We start from the raw sequence: 22,288 nt of genomic DNA, 5'->3' as shown, positions 1-22,288 counted from the left end.
GCACTTACATGGGAAGGTGTGACAAAAATACTTCTAGATAACATATCGAACTGAAATTTTTATCAATGGGTCCTCGTGGCCTAAAAACACTCTAACAAAAATATTGCAGTCCTACGTCCAAGATTTCTCGTGTTTCCCATGTAACGAATCATTTTGAGTTTTAGTATTTTACTGTTACCAAGACATTGTTCAACCAAATTTGCTGTAATCCGGTACCAGCAGTTATTATTGCATAGTAAGCATCCCCAAATTTTCAGTATTGGTCCATGATTTGCTTTACTCCCCATATGATTTATGTATCGATTTATTTGGGCAGATGTCAACCAAATATTCTAACCGAATAGGAACACCACCTTTTAAAGAAATTTTATATCGGTCCACTTTTGACTACACCCTCCATATAGTGTTACCATCCTTTTTCGGTCTTTATAAGCTTTAATCACCATTTTCTGCAGAATTACCTGTAATAATGTATTTTTAGTTCTCAGTGCAGGGGAGATCACCACGTTTTGGCGTGACCCAACATTAGGGTGTCCCAAAAAAGAAAAATTATTTGTTAAAGTGAATACTAGAGTTGTGCCAAAGGAACTATATGGAACTATCTCGTTCACTTCGCAGTTCCAATGGCCCACATTTTTTCATTGAACAAACTGCGTATACTTACTATCACACGTTATATTTCATGATGTTACTCATACGTTTTGGAACTAGTACAAGGAACTAGGAACTAGATTACCCAACTCTAGTGAATACGCCCAAAAATTTGTCTTTTTCTTTCACGAGTTTTCAATGCGGATAATAAAAATAATTTAAAAAATTCAAAAAATATAAATTCAGCAACTGAAAAAGGGAGTTAAACTTTTGATCATAATTGCCAAAACCGCAAATTTCCGCAAAAAGTCTATACAGTTCTGAAATCTACAGGCGCTAGGCTACAATTTGGTGCTAGTGGCCATTCTTGCGATTTTTTTGGAAAGTAACTAAAACTTTAAGGAAATCCATACATCTATATTAAATATTTTCATTTTGACCAATATTATAACCAAAATATTTGGCAACCCTTGCAATTTAGAGGAATTTTCATAACCAGAAAAATTAAGCTTAGACAATTTACTAAATGATTCAACTTAAGGTAAGGCGATAATAATAGTCCTTTGTTTCAAAAATTCGTTTAGAATATAACTATTTTTTCTCATTTTTAAATAAATTTTTTCTTCAAAATTAGTCATGTTTGTGAGGCTTTTTTCTCCTTAAGAACAGCGAAAAATGAAAAAATGAGTTGAGTTTCAAAAAATTTGTAATGTTTTGAAGCGATTTGCATCTTTACATTTTTAAAACGATGACATGCATTTTTGATTTTTGTCGTTGGGCGCATCCACTGTGTGATGGTCTTCTTCCATGAACAACTTTCTTTGGATTGGGCTCGCTTTCGAAGACCCAAATGGTCGATTCCTGTTTTGTTTCGGGCTCCTAAGCATAGATTCAAGATTCGTTGTCTGTGACGATCTTATAAATGTCGTTTGAGGAACCGTGATCGTGTTTATGCACAGTTTTTTGCCCAAATCTACAAGAGCCTTTTCTGAGCGACCGACCAATTTTGCTGGATCCAGCGAGAAAAAATTCATTTTTGGCCAGGTGTTCATGCAATATCAAATGTTAGTTAGTGGAATAAATGCCCAAGAATGCCTCTATCTCACGGTCTTTTCACGCACGGCTTAAATTTTTTCTGGCACAACGGCAAATTTTTGACGACCCTCATGAACCTTCGTTTTTGAAGTAATACGATGTGCAAGGTTTGGACCAATCACAAAGATATTGTTGGAGCAATCATATTTAAGAACAAAATAGTGTATTTTAAAAATCTCAAAATATATATTTTTTGTCAGGAAACATAATGGCACAAAATATATTGTTGCTTCAACAATATATATTTTCAGATTTTTAAAATACACTATTTTGTTCTTAGAATATGATTGCTCTTACAATATCACTTCGCACAGTAGTTCAGAAATCGATTTTCCTGGCCAAAAACCCCCATTTTCAAGAGTTATCGTGCGCACAAATTTTCCAAACATTTTCGAACTTTTGTGGGGGAGGTACCGGAAGGAGTGGTCCGATATAACCCATCTTCGAACTTAAACTAAGTTTGGGCAAATTATTACGAAAGCCTAATTTTGGACCGAATTGGTTTATCCGTTCGAGCGCTATCGTGCGCTCCAGCCTGCCAGACAGACGGACGGACATGGCTAAATCAACTCTAAAGTGTCTAAAACACATTTCAGATTCACTTTGGCAGTTTTGTCGTGATGTGTGTTTACTGTTTATTTTTGCCCTTCCCAAAAGTAAATCAATTTAAATTTGAAAACAACAAATCTCTGATTAACCTGGGCTTACTTTAAAAATAACAAGTAAAAAAGTATCAGTCGGCTTTGCCGACAGAGATATACCCTCAGCCTTGCAAATTGAAACACTTTTTACACAAAAAACTTATGTTTTTAATGGGTTTCAAAATTTCGGACAAAAATGTTGATTAGGATTAAAGTTCAAAAAATTAGCGGAAACGGTACTTATAGGAATGGACCGACATAGACCATGGTGGTGCCATAGGGGGTTTTTACACCCTTCGGGTTGTTTTCTGAAGAAGTATGGACTTGCCCCTGAAATAACTTTTACCATCGTAATTGAGGCAGCGAATGTAAGTTGCTTCAACAAAAATCAAAGTGATTCAATAGCAGGTCTTAAAGTGAACTTATCTAACATTTTGTGTGGGAGGTACGGGATGGAGTGGACAAATATAGTCCATATTCGAACCTGATCTATATCTGGTACATATATTTGGATGTGCAGAGTATAGATTACATCGGTCACTCCCTTCAAGAGTTATCGTGCGCACAATTTTTCCGAATATTTATGAACTTTTGTGGGGTAGGTACCTGAAGGAGTGGACCGATATGGCTTATCTACGAACTTAAACTAAGTTTGGAAACAATATTACGAAGGCCAAATTTTGGCCGGAATCGGCATATCCGTTCGAGAATTATCTTGCGCTTCCACCCATAAACATGGTGTCATAGGGTTTGCTTTTCAACATTCAGGCTATTTTTTAAGGAAGTATGAACGTGCCCCTGAGGAAACTTGTACCTTCGTATAGGGGATAGCGAATGCAAGATGTTACAACAGAAACCAAGGCGATTCGAGGGCAGGTGCTAAACTGAACTTTTCCGAAATTTTGTGTGGGAGGTACTTGAAGGAGTTTACCGATTGAGTCCATATTGGAACCTCATCTAAGTCTAGTAGAAATTTCATAATGTGCAAAGTATGGACCAAATCGGTTACTCCCTTCAAGAGTTTGTGGGGGAGGTAACGGAAGGAGTGGACCGATATAATCCATCTTTGAACTTGAACTAAGTTTATCTTGCGCTCCAACCACTACACACGGTGTCATAGGGTTTTTTGTAATTTTCAGGCCATTTTCTCAGGAAGTATGGACTTGCCCCTAATGAGACTTACAGCGTCGTATAGAGGACAGCGAATACAACTTGCGTAAACAAATATCAATGCGATTCGAGACTAGGTCCTAAATTGAACTTTTCCGAAATTTTGTGTGGGAGGTACCCGAAGCAGTGGACCGATTGAGTCCATATTGGAACCTCATCTAAGTTTGGTAGAAATTACACGATGTGCAAACTATGGACCAAATCGGTTGTTCCCTACAAGAGTTATCGTGCGCACAAGTTTTGCGACAATTTTTGAACATTTGTGGGGGAGGTACCTGAAGGAGTGGACCTATATGGCCCATCTTCGAACTTGAATCGAATCTGGACAAAATATTTCGATACCCAAAATTTGAACCGAATCGATTGATCCGTTCGAGAGTTATCGTGCGCACCAGCCTGCCAGACAGACAGACAGACGGACGGACATTGCTAGATCTACTCAAAATTGTCTGAAACGAATATCGTACAAGCATACTTGGGGTCTAAAATCATTATTTCGATGAGGCACATTTTGCCCGTATGAAAGTGTATAAACCCTCGTTAGCATAAATGCTGAGGGTATAACTACGTCCATTTCTAACTGGTCATGTAAAGCACATAAATATATTTGATAAAATTTCTAAACAATACTACAAAAATAACGTTGAATTACAATTAAAAACAACAACAACAATCTCATGGCAACATGATTCCAATCTAAACAAATCAAATCAACACAAATTTGTGTATCCGAAGATTTATTTATTGGAAATAGAGGTGTCTCAATTACAGCACATGCAACACACAGCATATCAAATGCATAGATTGGAATTTGTCAACTAAAGATTTACTAATGCTGCCCTTCTCACTTTTCCCCTCTCTCCCTCTTTATCTTCCTTATAGCAATATCGACTTAAATTTCAATTGATGTTAAATGCCTTACAAGAATACGAGTTACGTTGAGAAGGTCGTTCATTGTGAATATCACCATAAATTACCAATATTACAACAACAACAACAACAACAACAACAACAAGAGAAACAACAGCCACGGATATTGGAATTGGGACCATCGTTGTACCCAGCATCAACTCAACCACCACCACATAAGGAAATACCAGCCGTAGCAGCAGCAGCAGTGGTTTTAGAGCATTGTACGCCAAGTGCAGTTAGCCATGGAGAATCTTGGTTACAAGGAGGGTTCAACCAAACCGAGACGTATGACACGTTCCATTAGTGTGGTGACCAAAAGTGATGCTGAACAACCATTGGCGGGAAATAATACAAATCGGTAAGTAATGATTGATGGGTTTAATTAATTGTATAATTTAGATACCATGGAGAGGTAATTCTGGGTATTATGCAAAATCTATTTATAACTCTCGACCATATATTGGCAGAACAAATAACAATATTTCCCCCCGAAAATATTATTTTTATAATTTACACATTGTCACAAAAAAAAAAAAAAAAAAAAAATGACACTCCCCACAAAAAGACGAGGTAAACAATGGACCGCCTTTACATCATTTGTCAAATCATATGATTAGTCCACGTTCAAATGTACCACAAAAAAAACCAACAAATAACTGTCATCAATCCCCTGCCCTAATGACTCACATCGAGAATTTGACAATAAATTATAATTTTGTGCAAATATGTGCCACAAAAAAAGCAAGAAACGAAAAGTCCAAAGGGAAAATTCAGTTGAATCTGTCATTGAAAATAAGCCAAGCATCCATAATTGTTGCTATACACCGCGAGCCGAACCGCTGTTAATAATTAATTTAAACAAAATGATATTTAATAAAAACAATTTATAACAGAATCCGAAAAAAACGACTCTCCCCGCTTGTCATATGGGTAAATCCTGCGTGACGAACGCTACATTTGTACGCGTTTTCGGGCAAAAATATTAACATTTTTTGAACTTTCCAGATAGATGCATTGAATCTATACATGGTATTTAATAGAATTTGAGAGCACTTTCAAATGCCATAAAACAATTTTTTTTAACAAGTATAATTAGCGGAAAAAATTGATTATAAGTTATTGTGACGCACGCCACAAAAAGTGGAAGTAGCTTCCGACCTTGTGCTATGTTTTCATAATTTTTAGCAAATTTTGCATAATAAAGCACACAAAATTAAAATTTTAAAAGAAAGATGAATATAAGAGAATTCTAAAACAATTAATTTTTAGGCAAACAATTTTGTATTTTTTTTCCAAAATCAGCGAACCTAATGTGACGCACGCTACGTGATGCACGCTACATTTTTTCCAGTATATAGTAAATAAAAACCAGTGTATTTATTTTAACGAAACAATGTATATTTCTTGTAAATAACGTTATTTAAGTCATATTTTATGTTCATAAATAAGTTTATCAATGCGTATATGTTTATAAATAAATTTTATGTTTTAATGAATCTGACGTTAGTGCGATTTTGAGCACATTTTTGTTATATGACGAAAAATAATGTTTGCTTTTAATTCCGGGAATGCTCTTAACGTTAGCCCATCTCTCCGAAAGAATTCCAGCTGATTTTTGTATATAACTTCTGCTTATATATAAAATGAAAATACCATATGTATTCCTTTTTGCCAATTTAAAAGAAATCATGGGCGTTATTAAGAACAATTTTCGGAGCTTTTACCATTTTCCAATTTTTTTTCTTTACGACAGCTCCGATTCCGTCTACTGCACCCTTTCCGTGAGCAGTTGCAAAAAAATCCACTCAAATTTTTCTTTGAAAAAGGGTATACTACTTAAAATGAGTTTGTTTTTAAATAGACTTGCACATCCATCAGAAAATAAATATAACTTTGAAATATCATTTCATTTTTTTAATTTCTTAACAATTAACTGAAATCAAATCGCTACGAAAACAGAATAAAACAAAAATAGAATACAAGAGAAAGTGAAAACAGAATTAAAAGGCAAATTTTTTTTTTTATTTTTTGGGAGAACTCAAATCGTGACGAACGCTACAGAAATTAATGCACTGTATTTTTTTTATTTTTTATTATTGTAGATTTTTTTTCTATTTCATTAAAAGCAGGATATTAATTTAATTTAAATTTATAGATGAATTTAAAAAAAAAATAAATTTCTGCCCACAGTATAAAAAAAAACATAATTTTTCGTGACGAACGCTACACCACTTGGATCTGTCTTTCCATACCTAATTTCACTTTTTCCAAAATAGTAAAAGGTAATATTTTCTGTCAAAATCTAAGAGAATTGAGTGAATAACAATACAGCTTTTGAGTTTACCACTTATGTTAACACTAAAGTAATAATATGAACATGTAAAAAATGTACAATTTTTGTATAAAATTAAAAAACCTGAGGTAGGGTAGAATTTTGTAATAATTTTTGTGTTAATAATGATAGAAAAAAAAGTTTTTAACATATTTCTAAAATTAGATATCCAGTCTAATCTTCTGTGAAAAAATAAATTAATTTGGATAAAATAAAAAAAATTTTGGCTGGTAGACTGTTTCTGGGATTTGCCCATATGCAAATAAACGCAAAAAGTCGTTGTTGTATGAAATGTCAACAATGTCAAATCAAACAAAATTATATTTATCTCTCCTCCGTTTGATATTTCGTGGAATAGTACGAAAATAGATAATTTAACACACAATACCGTGATTGTTATTAAAATGGATGATTAAATTATTTATTGGTTTGTTCCAGAACTGCAATAATCTACTATTTTTTACTATTTTTTCCGATAACGTAAAGGGAAAAATGCTATCGTAGTAAAAAATAGTAGCTTCTTGCAGGTTCTGGAACAGGACCTATATCTTGAAATAGTCTAGTCTCCAAAATATACTACAAGTCGATTTGTGTAATAATAAGGCAGCAACAACAAATATTATATATTTTCTAGAAATTAACATTTTATGGAATCGTCCTTGATTTAGATTATCAAATATCGTGAAGATTATCAAGCAGTTATCCCAAATGTTCTAGAAATAGTTTTAAATTATGAAATCTCAAATCTCTCATAGATTCAGCATGACAATGCCAATAACGTTTTGCCCTACCTTTCTAATAGTAACGGTTTTTGCAATGGGAACTTGACAAGTTTGAATTTAATTTGTGAGCGCTAATCTAATCATCGAATGAATGAAAGTTGATTCGAAAACTGTTTGTTTTGTAACCTTGTTACTTCTCTCTTGCTGATAAAATATCGGTTCAGGCTGAAGCAGATCCTTGTCTGATTTCTCATCTTCGCTCAGTCCCACACCAGGGTAGCAAAAATGTTCAACTTGTTTCAAGGGTTTCGGCTGATAACCAATGTTTCCGACACCTTGGCAGTTGAGAAAAGATTACGCTTGATATTTCTTTTTCCATCACATCCAACTCCTGCCATTTTAAGGATTCAAAGGTCTTTTCCAGATCGATAAGACAACCGTGTGACTCCTTATTAAATTTGATGTTTTTTTCTTTCTTGATATTTGTCCCATTGTGAGAATATCAAGTCTTGTTGTAGCTCGGTTGGGTCTGAAACCACACTGTTCATCTTTTAGTTGGTTGTTGTTGTAATAGTGTTTTATTATTATGTTTGTATGTTCGTTCTCCTGTTCAATCTGGCTCTGGGTATATCTCCAGTTCCAGGAAGTGGCTACTTTGATGGGATGTAACCACAGATCCACTGGAGTTAGATGAATAGGTTTGGCGGGGCAGTACAATAGGTGCTCAGTATCGTCCGAGCCCATGTCGCATACTGGGCAGATGTCTTGCACGGTGCGTTCGATTCCCGCCCAATAGTAATTTAGGCGACTGCAATATCCCGAGCGTAATTGAGCCAAAACTACTCTGGTTTGCCGTGGCAGCTGACGCTCTTCAGCTGCGATAGATAGATGAGGGATGTACTCCGATGACTGCATTCACACAATAATTGCTTATGGTCTTAACAACTGTGTCCGTGTGAATGCTGTTCAAACCTGCCTGATATGCCTGTTGATCTAGAGGTTCTCTCCTATATTGTTGGACCTCCGTCTCTAGAGCATGAATATCCTTCTTTATATGCCTGAGTGTATCGGTGGCCAGCAGATGGTGATTGGGATGGCTCTCACGGTAACACCCGAGCAAGTACTGCAACGATAGTATATCATTATGTTGTCGTACTGGAAGAATCTTTGCCTCCTCATGTAGATGGTCCACTGTAGATTTGAGGAGGCACCCTGTTGCTGAACTCAGGGCCCACTGCGTGTCATAAAAATTCGGGGACCAAACTGGCGCCTCATAGCTTACCATAGACCGACCTATCGCTTTATACGTGGTCAACAAGGGTTCTTTATCTGCATCCCACGTGCTGCCGGCTAGGGACTTGAGGACCTTATACCGGCTCCAATGTTGCAACTCTTCAGATGATTTAACCACTTCTTCCGCTTATGTTCGCCGACCAGCTTGTTAACTTTCAGTGTCAGCTCCCTGACTATGGGGTCGTCGGGGTTGGTTCGACGAAGCTCATCACGCTCATTTGTTAATCGCGTCGCCTCTGCTGGGAAATTTGGTCTTACTTCGGCTATTCGACCAGAAGGTATATGGTGAGCGGCTGCTGCATTGATGATGTCTCGGAACGTCCTTTCCGCTACCCGAACATCAGAAGAATTGGGCAATTCTCTTAAGCTGTGATTGTTGAACTCTCTGAAACTCGGTCAATCAGCTTTCCCATGATTGACGAATGTGCAGCGTTTAGAGGTGATGAAATCGGGTGGTCTGCTGATGGAGACAATTATGGGGAGATGGTCTGATCCAAGGGAAATGACGGGTTGCCAGGTGACGTAATTTGTCAGACCAGGGGACACGATGGTTATGTCTGGCGAACTGTGACACGCTCCTCTAATTCTGGTAGGTCTGTATTGAACAGACTGGTGCAAAAGGAAAGCTAATCCCCCAACTCCACATCTGGTGCGATCCTTCCTTATTACGTTGTAACCATCGCAACGTACTGAGCTGTGGTCGTTCAGCCACGACCTTGATCTTTTTCCGATTCATAAATTCCACTATTTCATCGATCTTACCTCGGAGCACATTGCAATTAAATTGCAACAAGAATGCATTTTCTGGGAATGGAACAACAACGGCTGGTGTTGGGGGGATTGCGGGGGAGTTTCGTTATCTGACGACGACGGCTCACTGGGGGCTGTGTTCGCGCAGCATGCAGCAACATAGTCCCTCGCGTGGGAAAGTCCAGAGCAACCCCTTAAATGCACCCACTCCTCACATCTATTGCATCTCACCGAAGATTGGATATGGGTGAAGATGCGGATGTGACAAACCGAGCACAAATATATTGGTCCTGGGTTTTCCTCCGTCCCGGCACGGACCAAAAGAATCCGGAGCAGACATTCCGGGATATGCTGCTCCCAGCATTGAAAAACGTAACAAATACAAACACATGTACACTGAGCTGGCAGCCGCTGGCCGGAACGCTGACGTTGAGTGGTTCCGGGTCAATCCGGTACAGTACAGTGCCGTGGGATTGGTCGTCTAGTTGGTCGTCGATTTCACTACCAACCCTTTCCTTTAGGATTCTAGAGAAGGTGTCATCCGAAAGGGACTCACGCGGAATTTCAACGGTAATGCTTAACCAATTATTAATTACACTGTGCAACATTTTTAAGGTAATCTTGTGCAAACAATTCGAACTGAGGATTTTTTGAAAGTACAGACCCAAACGACAAGAAACCCTAGTTGGGGTTTGTTGTGTCAGATCCAGCTCGAATTTTATGGCCCCATCTAAACATGGTTAAATATTGAGTTTTTAAAAAAGCAAGGATTCCAGCAGAGACTAATCGTTCAGGCCAATATTACAGTCACTACTCTCTCCTCTACATGATGAGCGGCAGTTCTCAGTTGCCCAGCATTGTTTCCGGAAAATGGACAGTAACACAAGTCGAGGACTGAACCAACAGAACAGGCCTTGTGACCGAACTGTCATGTTGGTTTTCGACCTATCATTATACCCTCAGCATTTATGCTAACGAGGGTTTATAAACCTTCATACGGGCAAAATGTGCCTCATCGAAATAATGGTTTTAGACCCCAAGTATGTTTGGACGAAATGTGTTTCAGACAATTTGGAGTTGATTTAGCCATGTCCGTCCGTCTGTCTGTCTGGCTGGTGCGCACTATAACTCTCGAACCAAGCAACCGATTCGGTTCAAAATTAGGCTTTCGTAACATTTTACCCAAACTTAGTTTAAGTTCGAAGATGGGTTATGTCGGTCCACTCCTTCCGGTATCTTCCCCACAAAAGTTCGAAAATGTTCGGAAAATTTGTGCGCACGATAACTCTTGAAGGGAGTAACCGATTTGGCCCACACTTTGTACATTGTGAAAGTTCTACCAGACTTAGATGAAGTTTAAATATGGACTCAATCGGCCCACTCCTTCGGGTACCTTCCACACAAAATTTCGGATAAGTTCAGTTTAGGACCCGATCTCGAATCGCTTTGATTTTTGTTGTAACAACTTGTATTCGCTGTCCCCCATACGACGGTACAAGTTTCATAAGGGGCAAATCCATACTTCCTGAGAAAATAGCCTGAAAGGTGCAAAAAATCCCTATGACACCGTGTGTAGTGGTTGGAGCGAAAGATGACTCGCGAAAGGATTTGCCGATTCGGTCAAAATTTGGCCTTCGTGATATTTTATCAAAACATAGTTTAAATTCGAAGATGGACTATATTGGTTCACTCCTTCAGGTACCTCCCCCACAAAAGTTCAAAAATGTTCGGAAAAATTGTGCGCTTGATAACTCTTGAAGGGAATGACCGATATAATCCATACTTTTCACATCCTAATATATCTACCAGATATAGATCAGGTTCGAATATGGACTATATTTGTCTACTCCTTCTGGTACCTCTCACCCAAAATTTCGGATATTTTCACTTTAAGACCTGCTATCGAATCACTTTGATTTTTGTTGAAGCTATTTGCATTCGCTATCTCCATTACGACGGTAAAAGTTTTTCTTAGGAAATCAACCCGAAAGATGTAAAAACCAATTTGGTCCTAATATTTTGTCAAAATTTGTTTAATTTAGAAAATGGCCCATATCGGTCCTCTTTAAGTGTACCTCCCCCACAAAAGTTCAACATTTGTGTCTTAGTGCAGTTAATTCCTAATCCACATTTTTGGCGGCAAGTTCAAATATCCTAAAGGGGCCACAAAATTCTGAAGAGACCTTAAATACCTTCGATCTGCCCGTAGGTGAAAGTTTCACTTCACATTGGCAAAGCCGACTGACACCTTTTTACTTGTTATCGAAGGAATTATGGATAAGATGTGTTATTTAAACATTCTGAAGGATAATTTGTAGCGCTGAAAAAAATGTCATTGGGGACAACATTCCAATTTTATCAAGATAATGACCCCCCCTTGTTCGAAAACGGATGCCTTATAACTATCCAAAAGTAATTCAAAGATCTGCCCAATCCCCGGATTGGAATCCTATAGAAAATTTATGGAGTATTTTTGGAGACACATATAAGAAGTCATAACATCTAAAGTACGGGACCCTGAAAAATGCTTTGCAAGCAGAATGGGGGCACATTCAGATTTCTTGCACCGAAAATTTTGTTAAATTTATGCCAAAAAGACTAAAAGCTGTAAAGGATAACAAGTAAGAAAGGCGTTAAGTTCGGCCTGGCCGAACTTGTTATACCCTCCACCACGAGTTATATTAGTTTCCTCTCGTTTATGAAGAAGACTAATTACCAAATTTTAGCAAATTTCGTCGATCTATACCGACAAATTTCAGGCATTTCGGATGAATATTGAGGACACAACCTTCAAAATACCGAAAATCGGGAGATACCGTTTTATGGGGGCTATATGAAGGCGTGGGCCTATACCGATAAAATTATGGGGGAAAGCTTTATACCCCCAGCGAAGACTTAATACCCAACTTTTGCCATTTCGGAGGAATATGGAGGCCACAACCTTCAAAATACCGAAAATCGGGAGGTACCGTTCTATGGGGGCTATATGAAGGCATGGGCCTATAACGATAAAATTCTGGGGGAAAGTTTTATACCCCCAGCAAAGACTAAATACCAAATTTTAGCCATTTCGGAGAAATATTGAGGCCACAACCTTCAAAATACCGAAAATCTGGTGGTACCATTTTATGGGGGCTATATAAAGGCGTGGACCTATACCGACACAATTCTGGGGGAAAGTTTTATACCCCCAGTGAAGACTAAGTACCAAATTTCAGTCATTTCGGTGTGATAATGAAGATAAAATCTTAAAAATACCGAAAATCGGGTGGTACCGTTATATGGGGGCTATATCAAAACGTGGACCTATGTTGACGATGTTTGGTGGAGAAGTTTCATGACCACTGAGAACCTCAAACGTGAAATTACAGCTAGTTCGGTTAAAAATTTAGCTAAAATACTCGAAATACCGAAAATCGGGAGGTACCGTTATATGGGGGCTATAGCCAAACATGAACCTATGTCCCTATCCTTTGTAATATAAGTTTGTTGATCACTAGGAACCCTAAATGTCAAAGTATAGCTAATTCGGTTTGAAAATGTGACTCAAAAAAGGTCAAAATACCTGAAATCGGGCTTTACTGTTATATGGGAGCTATACCAAAACGTGGACCGATATAGCCCATCATCGATCTTGACCTGCCTGCAAACAAAAGACGCATCTTCCCAAAATTTCAGCGCCCTATCTCCATTTTTGTGGATGCTAGAGTGATTACCACAGACGGACGGACGGACATGCACAGATCGACTCAGAATTTTACGCTGATCAGGAATATATATACTTTATAGGGTCGCAAATGAATATTTTAATGTGTTACAAACGGAAAAACAAACTCCTCTACAATTGGTGTCCTGAGACACGCCGTTCACGTCGATGAAAAGTAGGACCCATAACCTTGAGCTAATACGGATTTGCTTCAAATGTTGGGTACCGTAACATTCTGTCCCAACGTAGTATTAGTTTGATGATAAGCCATATCGGTCCACTTCTTCCGGTACCTCCCCACAAAAGTTTAAAAATTTTCGCTAAAAATTTGCGCACGATAACACTCGAAGGGAGTAACCGAGTTGAACATAACTTTGCATGTGGTAATTTTACTTCCAGGCATAGATTAGGTTTGAATATGGACGAAATCGGCGGTATAATCCTTCACATAAAATTAGAGTTTAACAGCCCGTCTCGTTTTTAATTATTTTGCAACAAGCTCTTTTTGCGGGCCCTCTTACTACTGAGATAATGGCTCATGCCAGCAACAACTATATTGGGTAGATATAGTAGGCTTAAGATAACCCTCCATGTTAGAAACCGATTTGATGCAAACATTGTACATCGTATTATTTCTTTCTGACTGGAATTATGTACGAATATTGACTACATCGGACCACTATTTCAGGTACAAATTTTGAAAAGAATGCAGTATAAGGACTCGTGCAGTAGGGGAACGTTTTTAAATTTTTGGGGAACAAGTGTCGTTTAGGGGCACCTCTCGGCTCGGTCCGGAATTTTTACCATAGGTAGCCCTTGGGACCCTGATTCCAACGATATATAATTTTCCGGGGGGAAGTCCATACTTCCCGAAATATGGGTCTTGACATTTCGGAAATTTCGTACTTTAAAACCTATAGGTTGTTTATAGGCACCACTCGGATCGTGCTGAAATTTTTATTTCAGCCCGATCCCAGAGGCGCCAATAAACAACCTAAAGTTGTGAAAGTACGAAATTTCCGAAATGTCAAGACCCATATCTCGGGAAGTATGGACTTCCCCCCGGAAAATTATATATCGTTGTATTCAGGATGCCAAGGGCTATCTACTGTAAAAATTTCAGCCCGATCTGAGAGGTGCCCCTAAACGACATTTAAGCCATTTTTGGTAACATGTTTTGTATGCGGCCCTAGTTAAAATAGTACAATTTTTTCGGGAGCAAATCCATACTTCTTGAGAAATTGGAACAAAAAATCCAAAGAACCCTTACAGACGTCAGAAGCATTGTGTTTACTTCTTTTCTTTAGGTCGGAGGCTGAGGTTATATCTCTCAGCTGACTGACTCTTACTTGCTTTTTTTATTTAAAATGGAAGATATTTCAAATTTCTATTATCATACTACCCTCCACTGGTTTTGAATATACCAAATGAAATGAACTACACATCAATACATATATATGTACATATATAGATCTACATATATACACATGACAAATGTGATGTTTAAGCCAGATTTTGTGCCAAATTGTCTGTCTATCTGACTGGCTGTGTATGGCTGGCTCATTTATTTGGTACATTCGCTTTTGGTTTGATGTTGTCAACTTAAATTCGTGTTTGGTGGCTTGCTGGCTGGCTGGCGTCTCTCAGATTTTTTGTTTATTTCTATGTTTGTATGTATGTATTTTTCTTTTAACCATCAATCGATCGTGTCATTCTTTTTGGCTTTTAATTTGTTTGGTTTAGTTAATTTGTTATTTATTTTTTGTTATTGGATTTTTGCAAAAAATCTCAGAGTAAAGCTGAGAGCACAAGCTGTGAGCACTGGAGCGGTTTGTAACGACAGTTGAAAATTAAATTCCCTCAAAAACTGAAGTTCAGTTGAATTCAAACTAACAATTGAAACGGTTGAAAACATGTCTAGAAAACGGAAATACGCGAAACGAGTCATTGCATGACGACAAGCGGACAAGATAGAAGACGGCGACGACGACTACGGCCAAGCCAAACAATGCGCCAACGCAAATCAATTTTTAAAAGTGAAAAAAAAAGAAACTGCTTTTACGGAAATAAAAATTTGAAAAAAGAAAAAATCCATATTTAAAAAATATTGAAAAATAAGAGAAATAAATACTCAGGCGCCGCATTAGAACATTAAAAAACCTGTGAATTGAAATTAAAACAAACAAAAGTTTTTTGGAATTCCCAAAAGAAAAGCAACAAAAGTAAACTTGTGTTCATTTCATTTGTTGTTACTACTGTTACTGTCATTATATCTCAGTGTATTGTTGTTGATTTTTTCGTTGTTGTGTTAATTTTGAAATGAAATTAGAACATACTTTATCAATTTGGCAGCATCCCTGGATATGGCTACATTCAATGTATAGTGTCAAGTTTTTTTCTGCTATTTTTTTCAAATTTTAAAAGAAGCCTTTCACCCCTCCACCACCGCTCCACCCACTCTGTAGAGTAGAATTTTGTGTAGTGAATTAAAATGCTTAAATGTTTAAAATTAAATAATTTTAATTCAAATAATGAAAAAAAAATTGTGCATACAATTTAAAACGTAGTCGCTTCCTCTACTAGATACCTAGCTACCTACCTACCTCCTTTCTCTCTGTGTCTTTGTTTGCACTAAATGTATTCACCTTTATTAGTTTACCATGAATATAAAACTATTTGAATTTTGTGTTTTTTAATTGTTGTTGTGATTTGATTTAATATCGCCTCGCCAGCTGTTCCATTTTAATTTGCCTAACTGTGTGAATTTGTGAAAATTATACCCCCAACACCAAAAGAATATCCAGATGTTTCGCTAAAGTAAAAATACTAAAAGATTGGGCAAGTGTAATAAATAAATAAAAAATATTCATTAAGTCAATTCAATTCACATGCAATTATGAATTATTATAATTTTGAAAATCATTAATAAAATTTATGTAATATAAATCATAAAAGTAAGGCGTGCGGTGAAGGTGTAAACTACAATCATAAGATTCTCATAAACATGCCGATAAAATAAAAATATTAATAAACAAATTTGATGATTTCAAAACCAGTTTCTTTATGGCAATTCTATTTTTTTTTGCAAGAATATAACTTTTATGGCATTGGTCGTGGAATAATGTGTAAATAAGAAATATTTCCTTTTTTTCAAAATGTTTGTATACTCTGTAGAATCTGCTTCTTTCCGGTAAAAATAAATTTCACAATAAGCTATTCAGAAATTATCGGTTTTGCCGACACATAGATACATGTCATCATCCTATGATAGTAAAAAAATCGAATATCTACTCTTAAAGTTTGAAAAAAAACAAGTAAAAAAGGGCCGAACTTTTTATACCTATATTGACGATGTTTGGTGGATAAGTTTTGTGGCCACAGAGAACCTCATATGCCAAATTACAGCAACTTCGGTTAAACATTGTAGCTAAAATCCTCAAAAAAACCGAAAATCGGGAGGTACCGATATATGGGGGCTATACCAAAACATGGACCTATATTGACGATGTTTGGTGGTTAAGTTTTGTGGCCACAGAGAACATCATATGTCAAATTACAGCTTGTTTGGTTAAAAATTGTAGCTAAAATCCACAAAATACCGAAAATCGGGAGGTACCGATATATGGGGGCTATACCAAAACATGGACCTATATTGACGATGTTTGGTGGATAAGTTTTGTGGCAAATAAGAACCTCATATGTCAAATTATAGCTAGTTCGGTTAAAAATTGTGGCTAAAATCCACAAAAAAAACCGAAAATCGGGAGGTACCGATATATGGGGGCTATACCAAAACATGGACCTATATTGACGATGTTTGGTGGATAAGGTTTGTGGCCACTGAGAACCTCATATGTCAAATTACAGCAAGTTCGGTTATAAATTGTAGCTAAAATCCTCAAAATACCGAAAATCGGGAGTTACCGTTATATGGGGGCTATACCAAAACATGGACCTATATTGACGATGTTTGGTGGATAAGTTTTGTGGCCACAGAGAACATCATATGTCAAATTACAGCTAGTTTGGTTAACAATTTTAGTTAAAATCCAAAAAATACCGAAAATCGGGAGGTACCGATATATGGGGGCTATACCAAAACATGGACCTATATTGACGATGTTTGGTGGATAAAATTTGTGGCCACTGAGAACCTCATATGTCAAATTCGGTTAAAGATTGTACCTAAAAATCTCAAAATACCGAAAATCGGGAGGTACCGATATGTGGGGGCTATACCAAAACATGGGCCTATATTGACGATGTTTGGTGGATAAGTTTTGTGGCCACAGAGAACATCATATGTCAAATTACAGCAAGTTCGGTTATAAATTGTAGCTAAAATCCTCAAAATACCGAAAATCGGGAGGTAACGTTATATGGGGGCTATACCAAAACATGGACCTATATTGACGATGTTTGGTGGATAAGGTTTGTGGCCACTGAGAACCTCATATGTCAAATTACAGCAAGTTCGGTTATAAATTGTAGCTAAAATCCTCAAAATACCGAAAATCGGGAGGTACCGTTATATGGGGGCTATACCAAATCATGGGCCTATATTAACAATGTTTGGGGGATAAGTTTTGTGGCCACTGAGAACATCATATGACAAATTACAGCTAGTTTGGTTAAAAATTTTAGTTAAAATGCAAAATATACCGAAAATCGGGAGGTAGCGATATATGGGGGCTATACCAAAACATGGACCTATATTGACGATGGTTTGGTGGATAAGGTTTGGGGCCACTGAGAACCTCATATGTCAAATTACAGCAAGTTCGGTTAAACATTGTAGTTAAAATCCTCAAAATACCGAAAATCGGGAGGTACCGATATGTGGTGGCTATACCAAAACATGGGTCTATATTAACGATGTTTGGGGGATAAGTTTTGTGGCCACTGAGAACCTCATATGTCAAATTACAGCAAGTTCGGTTATAAATTGTAGCTAAAATCCTCAAAATACCGAAAATCGGGAGGTACCGTTATATGGGGGCTATACCAAAACATGGGCCTATATTGACGATGTTTGGTGGATATAGCCCATCATCGAACTTGACCTACCTGCACACAAAAGAGACATCTTCCCAAAATTTCAGCGTCCTATCTCCCATTTTTGTGGATGCTACGAGTAGAGTGATTACCACAGACGGACGGACGGACCGACGGACATGCATAGATCGACTCAGAATTTTACGCTGATCAAGAATGTATATACTTTATAGGGTCGCAAATGATTATTTCAATGCGTTACAAACGGAAAAACAAACTTAATATACCTTCCCATACTATGGTGAGGGTATAAAAACACTTTTCCTCTGTACTTCAAACCTTTGTACGGAAAATTCTAGAAGAAGTAGCTGAAATATTTAATACGGCACTAAACAAAGGTATTCTTCCTTCAAGTACTGGCAATTTACTGAGTTCGGGAAAATTTGCAGATTAGTTGGAATTTACGTTTTTTTTTTTAATTTTGTTCTGTGTAAGGCCATTTTGAGATTTTTCAAAGCTTAGGAGCAGGTTTGTAGGAGCCAGAGATGTACCCTCATCCTCGGACCTAAAGAAAAGAAGTAAACACAATACTTCCGACGCACAGTGGTTCAGAATCGTTTTTTCCTGGTCAAAATTCTGTAACTTTTGAACGGATAAAGATATTTTCATAATTCTTTTTTTTTTTTTTTTTGTTAGACAGCTTTAAGAGTTTTAACCGGTCAAATTAGGTCTGGTAGTTGCAGAGAAATTCAAGGTCAATGTTAAACTTTTGAGTTTTTATAACCTCAGCATTTATGCTAACGAGGGTATATGGGCAAAATTATTGAAAATTTAACATCGTTGAAGCCAAGGTTTACCCCTTTATAACTCGCGAATAGTGGTTGTATATTGTACAATTTAAATGCATTTGGATAAAATGAAATGTTTTTAGACTTGGCAAAAAATATTGGCCTTCATAGTTGATTTGCGCGGAAGCTGTGGCTATATTTATGTTAAAAAATGGGTAAAAATGGGTTGAAGCCAACGTGACTTTTTTTGTTTTCTCTCGATTTGTGATTAAACCACATTTTTCCCGATTTTCCTGTCAAAGTGAAAGTAGAAGCCAACTAAATAAGGATCATCCCACCAATGTATAACTTTTCAAAATTTGATCTGCGTCTACCATTAAATGATGCTGACATTTTGAAGCCAGATTTTAAGTGTTTTTTGAAATTTTCTTATAATTTCGTTCCGCAAACAGGTTTTTCAAAAAATCATATATAGGAATGAAGAACTCACGACTCTGATTTATTTGATATATGTGTCGTGAATGTAGCCTACACAGCTTCAGAGAAATCTGTATCCAAATACGAAAATTTTGTGCGAACAAATTTCTAAAAATCAAATATTTCGGATCTAATTTGTACAATTGGCATTCGATTTACTTGTGCATGATTGCAAATTTTGGATTTTTACGTTGCGGATCTAACAAATCAATACTCGTTAAAATCCATCTACTAAAACGCGAGATAGGAGAAACTCCAAGGTAGGAAAATCACCTAATATTGTTTTTGAAAATATCGCGCATTTTATCGCGTATTCTGGGGGCCGCTTGCACTGCTATGAAAAAACTAGTGCAGATCTTCCTTTTTGCGGAAACAGAGATTTAAAAACTTCACTGATAAGGGAACTACATTCATTTTATCCCAAAAATAGTGTGTGATGCTACATCCACGGTTCTTGACAGATTGCCTTGAAATAGGTATATATCGATGCAGATTTTCATGGTGACACTAAAACTTGATGCGGAACGAAATTGTATGAACTTTGCGCAAATTAGTGATGTTTTATAGGTTTTTTAATGCTAAGATGCAGCCGATGCTACATCTTAGCGTCAAAATTATATTTCGAAAAATATATTCAAATTAAAAGATATGGTCTTGCTGTACATGAAAATCACATGCGGACAAAACGATTTTGATAATTACGCGATTTACACATATTTTAATAATGCGTATAAGTAAAAGCGGTTTATTTGAACTCTATTTCCGTTTTAAATGACTAATGATTTATTTCATCAACCCGATAACTTTCCTCAATGGGAAACCTTCTATGTGAATGTAGATAAAGCAAAATCCGCCCATTTTCTTTGGGAGTTTGAAGAAAAATAAAAGAAGTACTCCTATAGAATTTTTCCAATATTTTCAACTCTAGAATGCATGTGAAAACTATTATTCCAAACCAAAATTTGTTTTTTGTAACACAAATATGTGCTTATTTTGGCTATAATATCCTAACTACTATCCCGATGATTGTAAGTTTGGTCTCATTTGATTCCCCGTGATGTCTTTATTTAAAACTGTTACTTTTTTGTAATTTTTGACGGGTAAATGGACCTATATTTTCAAAAAATTCGGATTACATTTAAAATTTTGTCAATTTTTTGTAAATTCCGCGAATGCTGAGTAACATTTTACAAATATTATGCAATCTACTTAATGATGTCACCTCGTGATAACTTTTTAGGGACAATTGTGCTCAATAAAATAATTAGCGTTTTTATAATAATTTTTTCTTAAAAGCAGAAGTAAAACCGCGATAACATTTGTCCGCAACAACCAAAAATTTGCTCGCGAGCGGATTTGTACAGGGGAATTTCTTCTTAACCTATGTACCAAAAATCGTTGATGTAGCGCGAAAAGAAAAAATTCAATTTTTTGGAAATGGAATATGAAATAATTGTCAGTTTTGCCCATATACACTTTCATACGGGCAAAATGTGCCTCATCGAAATAAAGGTTTCAGACAATTTGGAGTCGATTTAGCAATGTCCGTCCGTCTGTCTGGCTGGCTGGTGCGCACGATAACTCTCAAACGGATGAGCCGATTTGGTTCAAAATTAGGCTATCGTAATATTTTGTCCAAACTTAGTTTAAGTTCGAAGATGGGCCATATCGGTCTACTCCTTCAGGTACCTCCCCCACAAAAGTTCGAAAATTTTTGGAAAATTTGTGCGCACGATAACTCTTGAAGGGAGTAACCGATTTGGCCCATACTTTGCACATCGTGAAATGTGTACCAGACTTAAATAAGGTTTCAATATGGACTTAATCGGTCCACTCCTTCGGGTACCTCCCACACAAAATTTCGGAAAAGTTCAGTTTAGGACCTGCTCTCGTATCGCTTTGATTTTTGTTGCAGCAACTTATATTCACAGAACCCCATATGACGGTACAAGTTTCATCAGGGGCAAGTCCATACTTCCTGAGAAAATAGCCTAAAAGTTGTAAAAAATGCCTATGACCCCGTTCGTAGTGGTTGGAGCGCAAGATAACTCTCGAACGGATCTGACGATTCGGTCTAAAATGTGGCCTTCATAATATTTTGTGCCAACTTAGTTTAAGTTCGAAGATAAGCCATATCCGTCCACTCCTTCAGGTACCTCCCCCACAAAAGTTCAAAAATGTTCGGAAAAATTGTGCGCACGATAACTCTTCATGGAAGTGACCAATTTGGTCCATACTTTACACATCCTAATGTATCTACCAGATATAGATCAGGTTCGAATATGGACTATATTTGTCCACTCCGTCGGGTACCTCCCACATACATTTTTGGATAAATTCACTTTAAGACCTGATCACTTTGATTTTTGTTGAAGCAACTTGCATTCGCCGACGACAGTAAAAGTTTTTCAAGGGCAAGTCCATACTTCTTGAGAAAAAAGCAGCCCTAAAGCATACATGACCACATTTGGCAAGGCGGTGCCAATGACTTTCGGCAATTTACACGCACACGACCCGAATGCACAGAAAGAGCGTACAAAAGAGAGCAAATGTTTTGATTTGTTATTGTTTTGTAGCTTGCGTGAATACCAACATACTTACACACTGTTATAAGTTGTCAATATTCTGAATACATTCACATTTTCTCTATTCTCTTTTTGGTCATGCCTGTCCTAAAGCTGTAAAACCCCCCTATAGCACCATATGTAGTGACTGGAGAGCTCGAATCGAATACTACGTTCGTCCACACTTTGGATATCGTAATATTTCTTCGAATATTATATGAAATTCGAAGGTGGAAGTAGTGGACCTTCCGA

The 22,288-nt window shown here is 37.0% G+C and overlaps 2 protein-coding genes across 6 annotated transcripts in view; one reads left to right on the top strand and one right to left on the bottom strand.

The window, feature by feature from the left end:
* Positions 1 to 22,288, bottom strand: part of mRpS9 (mitochondrial ribosomal protein S9) — a 118,194-nt gene that overhangs the window by 63,630 nt on the left and 32,276 nt on the right. The window lies entirely within an intron of this gene.
* Positions 1 to 22,288, top strand: part of wtrw (ankyrin repeat domain 61 water witch) — a 76,316-nt gene that overhangs the window by 38,472 nt on the left and 15,556 nt on the right. For 2 of the 5 annotated variants that reach the window (XM_073971632.1, XM_073971633.1), the window contains exon 2: positions 4,380 to 4,767. In XM_073971632.1, the coding sequence (XP_073827733.1) occupies positions 4,652 to 4,767 (116 nt within the window). In that variant the 5' untranslated portion in view covers positions 4,380 to 4,651. Of the gene's footprint in view, positions 1 to 4,379; positions 4,768 to 14,955; positions 15,591 to 15,944; positions 16,051 to 22,288 lie in introns of those variants that run through there. The other 3 variants (XM_073971636.1, XM_073971635.1, XM_073971634.1) reach the window with 3 other exon arrangements.

The sequence above is a fragment of the Musca autumnalis genome, unplaced genomic scaffold (assembly GCF_047663935.1).
Source record: "Musca autumnalis isolate F117 unplaced genomic scaffold, ASM4766393v1 scaffold_1, whole genome shotgun sequence".
Classification (NCBI taxonomy): domain Eukaryota; kingdom Metazoa; phylum Arthropoda; class Insecta; order Diptera; family Muscidae; genus Musca; species Musca autumnalis.
This window is presented reverse-complemented; position numbering and strand designations above follow the sequence as displayed.